Source organism: Ostrinia nubilalis, chromosome 28, assembly GCF_963855985.1.
Source record: "Ostrinia nubilalis chromosome 28, ilOstNubi1.1, whole genome shotgun sequence".
NCBI classification, from domain to species: Eukaryota; Metazoa; Arthropoda; class Insecta; order Lepidoptera; family Crambidae; genus Ostrinia; species Ostrinia nubilalis.
The window spans coordinates 2,221,944-2,234,671 of NC_087115.1; the positions used below are offsets into that span (position 1 = coordinate 2,221,944).

Sequence of the window (12,728 nt, forward strand, 5' to 3'; positions counted from 1 at the left end):
TTGCCAAATGAGAATTTGCCAAATGAAAATTTGCGAAACGTTGTTTGCGATGTGATAATTTGGGAAATGTTTTTTGGCCAAACATTAGTAATCCACTGAACATACATTCAGTATATTGACGAAATCTTATAACATCTTAAAATTCTCAACTAATGAAGGTTTTCGCGAATGAAAAATCCGCCAGATGGCAATACATAGACGGTCAAAATGCTGCATGATTGGTTATTTTTGACATGACATTGACAGATATGTCAAAATCCACCAATCACGCAGCAGTCAGACCCCACATCCACGTCCCGCCATCTAGTGGATCTTTCATTCGCGAAAACCCTCATTGCAATGTGAGTTTCACTGTGCATCTACCGAATGTAGCAGATGGTACATCAGTACGACGATCATAATTCGCCTCCGAGTAGTGATTTTAAATTACAACAGATGGCGCTAAACAACCTGTTTGCGTGTACTTCTTGAATGGTGAACCTAAACTGCGATAGATGGCGTTAAACAACATTAAAAACTCGCGTGAAATCCGTCAATGTAATAGTTGTAGTGAAACCTGCACTAAGATATCATGGTTGCGACAAAATCCTATTTACAGACATTGTACATATTTACATGGTTTTCATTCGAGAATAGATTAAAATCTTGTGATTGGTCTAAAATCAGAATTATTATTCCCTTTTTTACCCGACTGCGCCAGAAGGAGGGTTATGTTTTTAACTGTCTTGCCTTCCCAAAAAGAGCTCTCTCAGAGGGTCCTACAACAATTTGTCGATCACAAAAAGCGTCTGCACGTGTGTAGGTTTCAAAGTTCCTTGCGGTATTTTTTCTCAGCACAGGCCCATTTATTGTCCCGAAGCAGTAATAGGTTTAAAGTAAAAACAGGACGTGTAAAAGCGCTTTTTAGAAGCCTATTTACAGAAAATTAATGACTTTCCAACACCACAAGATGCCTCGAAACTATGGGAATCTCTGGTCTAAATATTGGAATTCAACCAATCACAGACTCAAATCTACGCTCGAATTTCAAGTGCCATTTTAAAATACAAATATAGATCATCTTTTATAGTGTGGGGTAACAACCCTGGTGTCAAACTGTATGAGCTATAGTGTTGTGACATATCGTTTAAAATAGGGGATAAAGGCCCTCGCCCACGGCGACTTTTTGTAGCGATGCAGTCGCGCCTGTAGCGCGTTAGTAGCGCGTTGGCATCACTTCTGCAGTGCGTTGCAAATGCGACTAACGCGCGTTAGTAACGATGCTGTCAAAAGTCACCGTGGACGAGGGCCCTAAGATACAACCAAAATGAACCACAAAAATACTCATGAATTTAAATAATGCAGTTTTATACGATTAGCCAGGGTTTATACAGTTCAATAAAGCTCATGAACAATAATAAATGTACTTCACTCAATTACTCAGTATCTATCTATCCCCTATTCTAAAACTATGTTAGTTACTTTATAGTTTATACAATTAGTGTTATGTCTACATTCTGAACTCTTATGCCCGTTTTCACAATCAATCACTATTTTTTAAGTGACTCCTATGAAAACTAAATTCCTGTTGTGTTACCATAGGGGTCACTTAAAAATTTGGGATTAATGGTGTAAACGGGCATTACTCCCTTATTAATATTTTCACTCTTTTTGAACATAGTTTTAAAATGATATTCCATACTAAACGTCACTTTAAAACACTGTTCAACGAGCATGTAATTTTTATTCGTAAGGGGGTTAGTTATTTAAAAAACCCATGAATAAAAATAATGTAGCTTTATACAGTCGTGTATCCCATCCCCGATGTTGATCCCTTAGCTACTAAAGTCCAGTGTCCGATCCCCTGAACCCTTAAATGTTAAAAATGAGCCCGTGAACCACTAACGCGGACTTTTGAACCCTCATCTATTAGTTAGTGAACGATCCCCTGAAGCTATCAAAAATCCCTCGAACCCCTAACTATTAAAGAATCCCCTGAACCCCTGGCTATTAAAGGATCCCCAAAACCCCTAGCTATTATAGAATCCCCAAAACCCCTAGCTATTAAATAATCCCCAGAACTCCTAGCTATTAAAGAATCCCCTGATCCCCTAGTGTCAAAAACCATGAACCACTCACGCGGACTGATCTGCTCGGGCTTGTGTCTTGCCGCGTACAACTCGACAGCTGGCGGCACAAAGTGGGAGACCGGGGATCGGTAGTCCACACTCAGGGGTAGACCTCCAGGCACTGTGGATGGAAAAAAGGGGGGTTAGGAGTCCTCATAAAGGTAGCAGGCGCTGGATGCAGGCCGCTAAAGCCTGGTCCGTGAGCACGTAGAATTTTGTCCAATGACCCCAAGCTACCCATCCTTATCGCTCGCGCGTAATTATATTGCTGTCACGACTGTGCGACGCGCGCCCGCAGTGAGTGTGCGAGCGCGACAGCAACATAATTACGCGCGAGCGACAAGGATGGGCTGCTTGGGGTCATTGGACGGGATTCTACGTGCTCACGGACCAGGCTTTACCGACCGGTCATTGTGGAAATCGTTGGGGGAGGCCTATGGCTGAAATGATGATGATGAGGAGTTTTTATGTTTGATATATCAAGCATTGTTGAATATCGTTCGTTTTAGCCAAATGACGTCCACTGCTGGACAAGGATTTCCACTACGACCGGTCCTGCGCTGCCCGCATCCAGGCACTTCCCGCTGTTAGATATAGAACTGTTCAAAAACCTAAAAGTTCGAAACCCTAAAGCTGTTTGTAGAAATCCGTTTTTCACCAGACGACGGACCGTCAAAAAACGGATATCACGGTAATAATATCATACAGTATTGTAACTTCATATAAACAGACGGGACGCGAGCTTTCCATCGAAATTCAAATGTCGGTATGCGCTCGACATGCAAAAGTCGGGGGTGTCGCGAATGTGCCACAGTAATAAACGGACGATGTGTTTAAACAGTAAGCGGTAATTTTTTTTTTATAAAATTAATTATAAGTACCTATTTATAAATATGTCAAGTGGTGCTGTTTGTGCTGTTTTTGGTTGCACGAATTCCTCAATAACGCACCCATAGATAAAAGAGTAGCAAACCTACCTATATCCATACACACTTACAAACTTTTGTATTTCTACTATTATTAGCATAATATTCCTTTTTATTCCTCCTTATCCATGTTTCCAAAAACACTATAAATATAATAATCAAGCATTATGTACGCCTAAGTCGAGGCGCATACATTTTACGGTCGCAAAGGACATCATCCATTTTGGTCCAAAATCAAAAGTGCCGGCCAAAAAATAAAAGTGCTGTATTCTGATAGAATACGTCCGCCTTAGCATTTATTACTATGGCACCAAAGCTGTAGCACCACTGTGCATCGTAGTATTTGAGTTCTAAAAATATATGAAACGACTAACTTTGATCTCAAATACTACGACGTACAGTGGTGCTACAGCTTTGGTGTCATAGTAACAAATGCTAAGGCGGACGTATTCTGTCAGAATACAGCACTTTTTTTTTTATAGGCCAACATTTTTGATTTTGAACAAAAAATGTATGAATCGTCGATGAATTTTAGATCTCAAATACTCGACGCACAGTGGTGCTACAGCTTTGGTGCCATAGTAACAAATGCTAAGGCGGACGTATTCTGTCAGAAGACAGCACTTTTTTTTATTGGCCGACCTTTTTGATTTTGAACAAAAAATGTATGAATCGTCGATGAATTTTAGATCTCAAATACTCGACGCATAGTGGTGCTACAGCTTTGGTGCCATAGTAACAAATGCTAAGGCGGACGTATTCTGTCAGAATACAGCACGTTTTTTTTTATTGGCCGACACTTTTGATTTTGAACAAAAAATGTATGAATAGTCGATGACTTTTAGATCTCAAATACTCGACGCACAGTGGAGCTACGGCTTTGGTGCCATAGTAACATATGCTAAGGCAGACGTATTCTGTCAGAATACAGCACTTTTTTTTGTTGGCCGGCACTTTTGATTTTGGACCAAAAATATATGAAACGTGGATGATGTCCTTTATAAGATTTTTTATTATGTCTTAATACAAATATGTTGTTTTAATAGAATCTACTAATCACAAAACAACATGCATTTTTATCCTATTCCACTCACAAAGTATTTTGTTTGTCAAAATTATATATAAAAATACAATCACAAGTCTAGAAATTCTAAGTAGGCAGATGTTATGAAAGTAGGGTCTGCAGGCAGCCCTATCGCATGTTGTCATTACGTGACGTACCGCACGACTGTTGTCATTTATTTCAAAAATATGGCTGAGTTGGAATACTGTTTAGATAGTATTACCGTGCGGATATCCTTCGTTTGCTGTCAATTTTCTCGCCTTACCTATGTCCGATGCATGTGCACACGTTCATTATAAACCATACATCACCGCTAAATCAGGCGAAAAAATCGGGCCGTAGTCCGGTCAAAAAACAGTGAAGTTAGCGAATAGTTAGGTTTACAGTCAAAACCTATCTATTCGTAAGCGTAACTGTTCCAAACCCTAACTTCGTAAACTTAACTGTTCGCAAACTTAACTATTCGTTAACCTAACCAAATTCCAAAACCTTGTAAAGACGAGAGTCGTAATTTCTTTACTTTAAATTCATGGAATTCAAATGGTCTTATGGTCTTTCTCTAGTTACCTTGGTCCAGCCCATAGATGTCCCCATTGGGCTCCATCGTGGGCTTCTTGTCGGGGCTCTTGCACTCGTCGCTGCTGCCGTGGGAGTTCTCCTCCCGCTTCAACTGAGGTAGTGCTGAATCGAGCTGGCTTTCACAGAGGGCCATCTTCCGTCTGTGCTAACTGAAACTAAATAAATAAATATATGTATAACTCAAAGGTGACTGACTGGCTGCCTGACTGACTGACATAGTGATCTATCAACGCACAGCCCAAACCACTGGACGGATCGGGCTAAAATTTGGCATGCAGGTAGACGTTATGACGTAGGCATCCGCTAAGAAAGGATTTTACGAAACTCCACCCCTAACGGGGTAAAACGGATCCACGCGTACGAAGTCGCGGGCGGCCGCTAGTAAATAAATAAACTTGGACATTTTACACTTACATTTTTAACTGACAGTTCCAAACTAAGTAAAGCTTGTGTTATGGGTACTAGACAACGAATATAAACATACTTAAAATATTTTTTTTAAATACACACAATTTTTTTATACATAGAAAACAAACAGTCCAATAATGTGCAGGAATCGAACCCGCGACCTCTCGGCATAGTAGTCCATTTCGAACCACTACACTAAACGGCCGATAACTGTTGAAACATACCACTATTCAAGTTTTTAAGCAGTAAAGAGGGAAGGGAGATCATTGATTTGCTATTTCTAATGACATAGAAGATGGGTCTGAATAGTGATGACGTTATGGGCTTCAGCTGACGTAGTGCTGAATCGAGCTGGCTTTCACAGAGGGCCATCTTCCGTCTGTGCTAACTTTTTTTTTTTTTTTTTTTTTTTTTTTTAATTTTATCTGCAATCAGCCCAGCGGCTTTAATCAGATTTGATGTTGATTGTTAATTCGACTTTTGGGAGTGCACGTCCTGTGATGTGTCATCCCTGCTCTTTTTCTTCCTGAGAAGTTTTATATGGAAGCCAATCGCATTCTTTTCAACCGAAACAGGCAGTTGTTTGTATTCACGAGCTGTGTAGCCAGATGGTTGCTATGTCGTTCAAGGCGTTGCTTGTAGGATACAGAAGAACTTTCTATTTCCTCCTTGACTGTAGGGATTTCTAGGTACTCGTGCACTTCCGTGTTTCGTGTGAACCATGGGGCATTGGTCAGGATCTTTAACACCTTGTTCTGGTAGCGCTGCAGGATTTCAACATTTGAGTGACTAGCTGACCCCCAGAGTTGTATGCCATATGTCCAAATCGGTTTAAGGATAGACTTGTAAATTAGGACTTTGTTTTCCAGGCTTAGCGTTGAATGTCTGCCTAGCAGCCAGTACATATCTGCAAACTTTTTGTTTGCCTGTTCTCTTTTGGCCTTTATATGGGCTCGCCAAGTGAGTCTCCTATCCAAGTGCATGCCCAGGTATTTTACTGTCGTGTCTGTTGGCAGGACAGCACCATCCAGTGTCACCGGTGAACAGTCCCCTCTCTTTAACGCGAAAGTTATGTGGACGGATTTTGCTGGGCTTGCTCGGATTCTCCACTTTTTCAGCCATCGTCCAATTTCGTCCAGGCATTCTTGTAATTTTGCAGATGCTGTGTTCGGGTCTTTACTGCAGGAGAGTATTGCAGTGTCATCCGCATAGGTAGCAGTCACAACTTTATCTGACGTTGGTAGGTCAGCGGTGTAGATTGTGTATAGCACAGGACCCAGCACCGAACCTTGGGGTACCCCTGCTTCTATCTGGCAGATTGAAGACAGAGACTCCTCGTATTTAACCTGGAATAATCGGTCTTGCAGATAGGACTTCAGCAACATGTACGCAGTATTTGGCAGATGAATCTTAAGCTTGTATAATAGGCCCTTGTGCCACACGCGGTCAAAGGCCTGCTGGATATCGAGAAAGACTGCCGAGCAGTATTCTTTTTTCTCGAGTGCTTGCCGTATCGTATGCGCTACTCGATGTATTTGTTCCGTCGTCCCATGGTTTTGGCGGAAGCCGAATTGGTGGTCTGGTATAACTTTGTCTGCTATTAGTGCTGGTAGTAGGCGTTTCAGAACCAGTTTCTCGAAAACTTTTGACAGCAAAGGAAGAAGACTTATGGGTCTGTATGATGTAACCTCTGTAGGAGGCTTCCCCGGTTTGGCTATCATGTTTATGATGGATACTTTCCATAACTCTGGAAAATGTTGTAATCTCAGTATTGCATTAAAGAGGATTGTCAGCAGGACGATGCCTTTTCTTGGTAGTTGCTTGAGAACTTCTGCCGTTATAAGATCAAATCCTGGTGCCTTTTTTTGTTTTAAGTGCATGATAGTTCTCTTGACTTCTATTGCCGTCACAAGTCTCAATGGCGGCGACAGTTGTTGGTCACTGTTTAAGACTTCGTCAATATCCTGCTCTGATTGTGTATTATCAGGTTCGTTGGGTTTGAATACATTTTTTAGGAAATTAGCAAATAACTCAGTTTTATCTTGAGGCTTTCGTGACCAGTTGCCGTTAGCTTGTCTCAGTGGAGGAATGTGTTCTTTTGGCCTTTTCAGTGAGTTGGTCATTTTCCAAAGTGTATAATCCTCTGCTTTGTACGGTGATAGAGTCTTAAGTTTGTCTTGGAGGGTATTGTTCTCATTTTCTCTTAGCATTTCCTTCAGTTCCTTTTGTATTCTATTAAGGGCTTTCTTATCTTGACGATTCCTGCTGGTGTGCCACTGACGTCGCAGTTTTCTCTTTTCAGTAATCATCTGTCGTATTTCCAGCGTAGTGTCATGATTTTGTGGTTTAGATGCCTGTGCTAACTGAAACTGTTTTAATGTACCGTTTAAGGGCCATACAAGTTTTTATGCGGTATAGGGGGGCCGGGGGATCATTGCTTTGCCATTGTTAATGACATGGAGGGAGAGGACTCCTTCAACTGAGGTAGTGCCGAGTCGAGCTGTGTTTCACAGAGGGCCGTCTTCCAACTGAAACTGTTGAAATGTACCATTTAGGGCCCATTCAAATTTTTAAGCAATATAGGGAGGCGGGGGGATTATTAATTTGCTATTTCTAATGACATCTCAGAGGTGATGAGGGGGGGGGGGTCTGAATAGTAATAATAACGTTATATGGTTCAACTGAGGTAAAGGCTTTCACAGAGGGCCATCTTCAGTCCGTTTAAAAGAAATCTTTATCTGACTGGGCTAGTTAAATTGGCATTTAGTAAAACTAGGGGTTACAATATTTTCAGAAGCAGGTTCCTGTACTGACCACGCATCCTCATTAATAGAAAGAGGCCATAATTAGGGATCATTCAAGTATTACATTAGCTAGGGGTCGGGGGGATCATTTCTTTGCTATTATTGGATGATGGAAAATTGAATAACATTTCATTACAGATAAACTATAGACAACAATCAATTAGCGATGTAAGGCTGAGTTGCACCACGTAACTTTAAAGCGTTTTATAACGATAACCGGTGTATTTTGTATGGAATTTGTCAGATTTTTGGCGTTTGTTATTGTTATAAAGTAAAATGGTGCAACCTAGCCTAAGTTTCTTGCTTTGAAGTTAACTTAAATCTTAAATCAGCATAATATGAAGTTAAAATTTTTCATTTATTACACTAGAGAATAAAAACATAAAAGATGATTCCAACTGGCTCATTAAGGGTTAAGTACAGTTTATCATCATCATCATCATCATCTCAGCCATAGGACGTCCACTGCTGAACATAGGCCTCCCCCAATGCTTTCCATGTTACCCAGTTGGTAGCGGCCTGCATCCAGTGCTTTCCTGCTACCTTTATGATGTCGTCGGTCCACCTTGTGGGTATACGTACATTTAGTACGTTAAGTACAGTTACATGGTATTATTGTAATGAATGTAATTAATCACCATTTAAATCTAATTTATAAATTAGTTAATTTTGGATTGAGTAGTAATTAATTATTTAATTAGGTATTTAGTCTATGATTGTACCTTAGAAGCAGAAATGGCTTTTTGAAACTATATTCTTGTTCAGTATTCATATTAGTATTTTTGTCTTTATTGTGAAACATAATTCACAATAAAGACAAAAATACTGAACAAAATCCATATTCAAGATTTTTAGATGATTGGAAATTCTAAATTTTAGCTCACAAGAGTCACAAGAAAACTGGTGATCCAGTAGGTGTGAAACCAGAGAAATTTTACTATGAATTTAAATAATTTGTGTTTTTGTATTGACTTTAAAACTTAAGAAAATAGTACTTACTCAGTAAAAAGCAAATATACTACAGAAACGTAACTACCTGAGACTTGTGCCCATTTTCACTACCAATCCCTAATTTTTAAGCGACCCCTATGGTAACACATAAATAGTAATTTTGTTTCCAAATGGGTCACTTAAAAATTAGGGATTGATGGTGAAAATGGGCATTACTCACTTACCATCAGGTAAGTTTAAGATGCATAAACAACGAATAAGAAAACTAAATGCAACATACACAGTAAAAGTTACCAACTGAGACTGGATAGTCACAGAAACGAACTCGCCTCTCAACTGCAAGGAACTGGCAGTCTCCACTTTTCCAGACTGAAGAGACATAGCATTCAAAACCTAGCGAAAAGATACGCAGTAAAAGAATAAGAGATGACTCACTGGACTAGTCTCTTACTGAATGCCTCAAGGACCGGATTGGAATCAGACATATGATTGGATTATTGTTTTACGGAAACAGATTGCCAAGTAGCAGAATAGAAAAGGAAAAAAAATGCACCATGAAATGAAACATCACCTAAATTAAAGAAGGTGGATTTCAACAACCTGTCAGAGCACCCTTAATCCTAATTGACAGGTTTGCAAAGCAAAATGATTTAAGTCTACGACTGCACACCCTCCGTTTTGTTTACATCTTTTGACATGTCAGTCACTAACAGGAAGTAGAGGGGTGTGGCCTAAGTAGCCATTGGCTGGACAAGTGTCATAATTTTTGAAACTTTAAAATCGGAACAGTTTTTGTTGATTGGTCATTTCAACCTGTTGTGAGACTTCTGTCGGCACTTAAGACCTTTTTAGGACTGTGGTAGGTCGGTGCGGTGAATATTTATTTTAGACGTATTGTTAGTCTGATTGTTGACGTTTTAAATTTAAATTAGCATAGAAATAAAGGATGTATGATGCTGTGAAGACTGTTTAAAGCAAATGTGATACGGTCTATACATTTTTACATATAAAATGAAACGTAAAAATATAGGACGGTTCTGGAGATTAATTCTCATTAATTTATAGGTTATAGAGAATGTAATATAGAATGTATGATAAAATTGAAGTTAATAGTTTTAGTTGAAAAAAATTACCATGGATAGTTTCCAAAATAAGTGTCACCAAAATCAACAAATTATGGGTACTTCTAATGATTGAGCAAAATGAAATTGTCGACAACCCACAATATTACGGCTTGGAATTTAATTACAAACCTTATCAACAAATAGGAGAACAGTAAACAAGTTTCACAATACCAAAACGGCGTAAGTAACTCACCTTACTACAACTCCGAAACCATTTTGTTGAAACACACTAAAAACGCACTTGTACAACATCTAACGAAGTTAAACTTACACTATAACAGTTACTTTACACAACTTAAGTTCATAAAAACATAATTCAACGAGTAAAAACGATTTTAAAACATCATACGAAAGCGAAAAATTACTCTTCACTTCTTTAGACCAATCAATTATCCAAGTTGGTACTAGTGTGAAGCAAAGACACGGAAAAATACACAAATAACACTATCCCGATTAATTTTCTATACGCGCACTACATCCTTGTGCAGTGTAAATGATTTTAAAAGTGATTACAAAAGTTTCCTGTGCTGATTAACGAAGATATAAACAAAAATCGCAAATCTTAAATACTAACGCGACGTCCATTTATGTTCCAATGGAGTGATGCGACTGCCTACGAAATGTGCGAAGAAGACGAAAATATTTTTGATATGGCAACATTTTGTATAACCGTGCCATTTTCACTTGGGCAGCGTCATTATGTATGACACGGTCCGAATCAAACCCTTACCATATCTCTTATGTCATTATTTTGACATTACTCATACATTCATTTGACGTTTATGCTGTCATTGATAGGAACTCGGACGGAGTTAAGCAGTTTTGTCTTTCGGAGTCCATAGCCTATTCAAATTGGTCGACTTATAAACAGATTTTCAAAAATCTTTTCCAGGCCTAAAAAAAATATTTCCTCAACACTAACATGTTTCAAAAAAATGGAAATAATAGTAATTTTAATCCCAAAATTATCTAGCTCAACTTTTTTTTACTATTTTTCATTGAATGCAGTAACATTTTGTTGGGTGTGTGAGGAGCGTTCAGAGGAAGACAGTGTGAGCAAACGGTAGTTATAGGTAGGTTGGGTGTCGAGTTGGCACTGTATTATTACCCAGTCGCGTTATCGTGTCCTGTGTTATCGGTAGTCGAGGTTACTTCTTTTGTTGTATCACCTTGTGTATCGTTTGTTCGACTCGAACGCTCGTTTAAAATTCATTTGCTTACGTAAATTGACCCGCGTTTTAATTTTATTCTTTTCTTAAGTGGATGGAAAACTAGTTACTAAGACGAGATTAGTTTGTTTTGTTTTTAGGTCAAATATATTTAACTCACAAGAGTCACAACAAAGTTTTTGTTTTTAACAGTCTATAAAAAATGTAATTAATAACTAAGTAGGTAGGTACTCATGTTAAATTTTAACTGTAATGTGGCTAAGTGATTAACGTATTACGCAAGATAACCAGTTTGATTCCCGATTGGATCAACTTTTTCAACCTGTTTTACGAACTTTCTTTCCAGTGAACGAAATGTCGCGTTTTTATACGTTTGCAAATGGATCATTAAGTATTTCCATTTGAATTTAACTAGAACTAAAATCTTCTTTGCAGGTAATTAATCGACACAACGGATTCGTTCCATTTATAGAAGGCCGTTATTTATTATCATTGTTATTATTTTGATTGAGTTTATCTACTGGTAAAACCGGACTACCGAAACGGGTAAACCAATGGGAGGAATGAAACAAAAAAAATACTTGTGTATTAAGTTTTATTGCATCATGACCAGAAATACTGTTTAAAAAATAATTATCAGTGGATTGCAATTTTCATATTATTGCTCCTTATTTTATGACCTTAGTTCATACTCCAGAAACTTGTTTAACGTACTTATTTAGAGGTATTAAACTAAATTATTCCAACAAAAATTAATGCAAATCTATAGAAGGATGGTAACAAAGGAAAATCGATTGTTATGACCTAGAGAGAATAATCAATACCACAGTATATATATGAGCTTTTGCTAAGGGGAGGGGCTACAGATTATTAGAAAGAGACATCGGCACTGCTATCAGATTACAACCAGCTTATAGTGGCGTTGTACAATAATCGATCAATATTCGCTCTGTTTGTATTATGTTTATGAGTTGTTTACAAAGTTCATACACCTCTGGCCGATAAGTACGGACGAACGCACATCAAACTAAATTACTTAGTAGGTACCTACTGCATCTATGTAAGTTTTAAAAGGTGCGATTATCGTATAGTCTAATGTGCTGGAGACTATATTGCCAGTTAAACTGAAGATGATCTCATATTAGTCCTTCATTCATCCTCTGATCCTCTCAAACAACTCAACAACTTTTATGCTACTTGTAATGAGCTTCTGAAAGCTGGGGAAACACCAATACAAATGACTATTTAGAAAAATAAAAAATAAATTCGATTCTATCTTACTCGTGAGACAATCGGCTACGAGATGGTACAGAAACGTATTGCATACTTTTCTTGAGAAATATAGCAAACCTCTTATTAAAAAATTAAAAAACTCATTTCACATTTTTGAGAATTGTTTCTCTCTTAGGCTTATCGGCTATATGCACTGTTAGACAGTCTTAGCAAGCAAAAATACCAAGCCAGGACATTAAAGTAAAAAATAAAAAAACTGCCACGGCTACGTACTTAGGCAGATTGTACAAGGTATGGTAAGTAAGGTGAAGCGTGTGGCGACCACCTGCTCGACAGATGGACGACCTATCTGAAGTGTCTGGA

General features: G+C 38.5%; 1 protein-coding gene across 1 annotated transcript in view; it reads right to left on the reverse strand.

Moving 5' to 3' along the window:
- The window catches only part of LOC135085358 (nucleolar protein dao-5-like), a 58,916-nt gene extending 48,335 nt beyond the window's left edge, over positions 1 to 10,581 (reverse strand). The window contains exons 1-3 of the mRNA XM_063980148.1: positions 10,157 to 10,581; positions 4,665 to 4,831; positions 2,119 to 2,229 (exon numbers count right to left, since the gene is read on the reverse strand). Coding sequence (XP_063836218.1) covers positions 2,119 to 2,229; positions 4,665 to 4,809 — 256 coding nt within the window. The 5' untranslated portion in view covers positions 4,810 to 4,831; positions 10,157 to 10,581. The remainder of the gene's footprint in view (positions 1 to 2,118; positions 2,230 to 4,664; positions 4,832 to 10,156) is intronic.
- Positions 10,582 to 12,728: the final 2,147 nt, after the last annotated feature.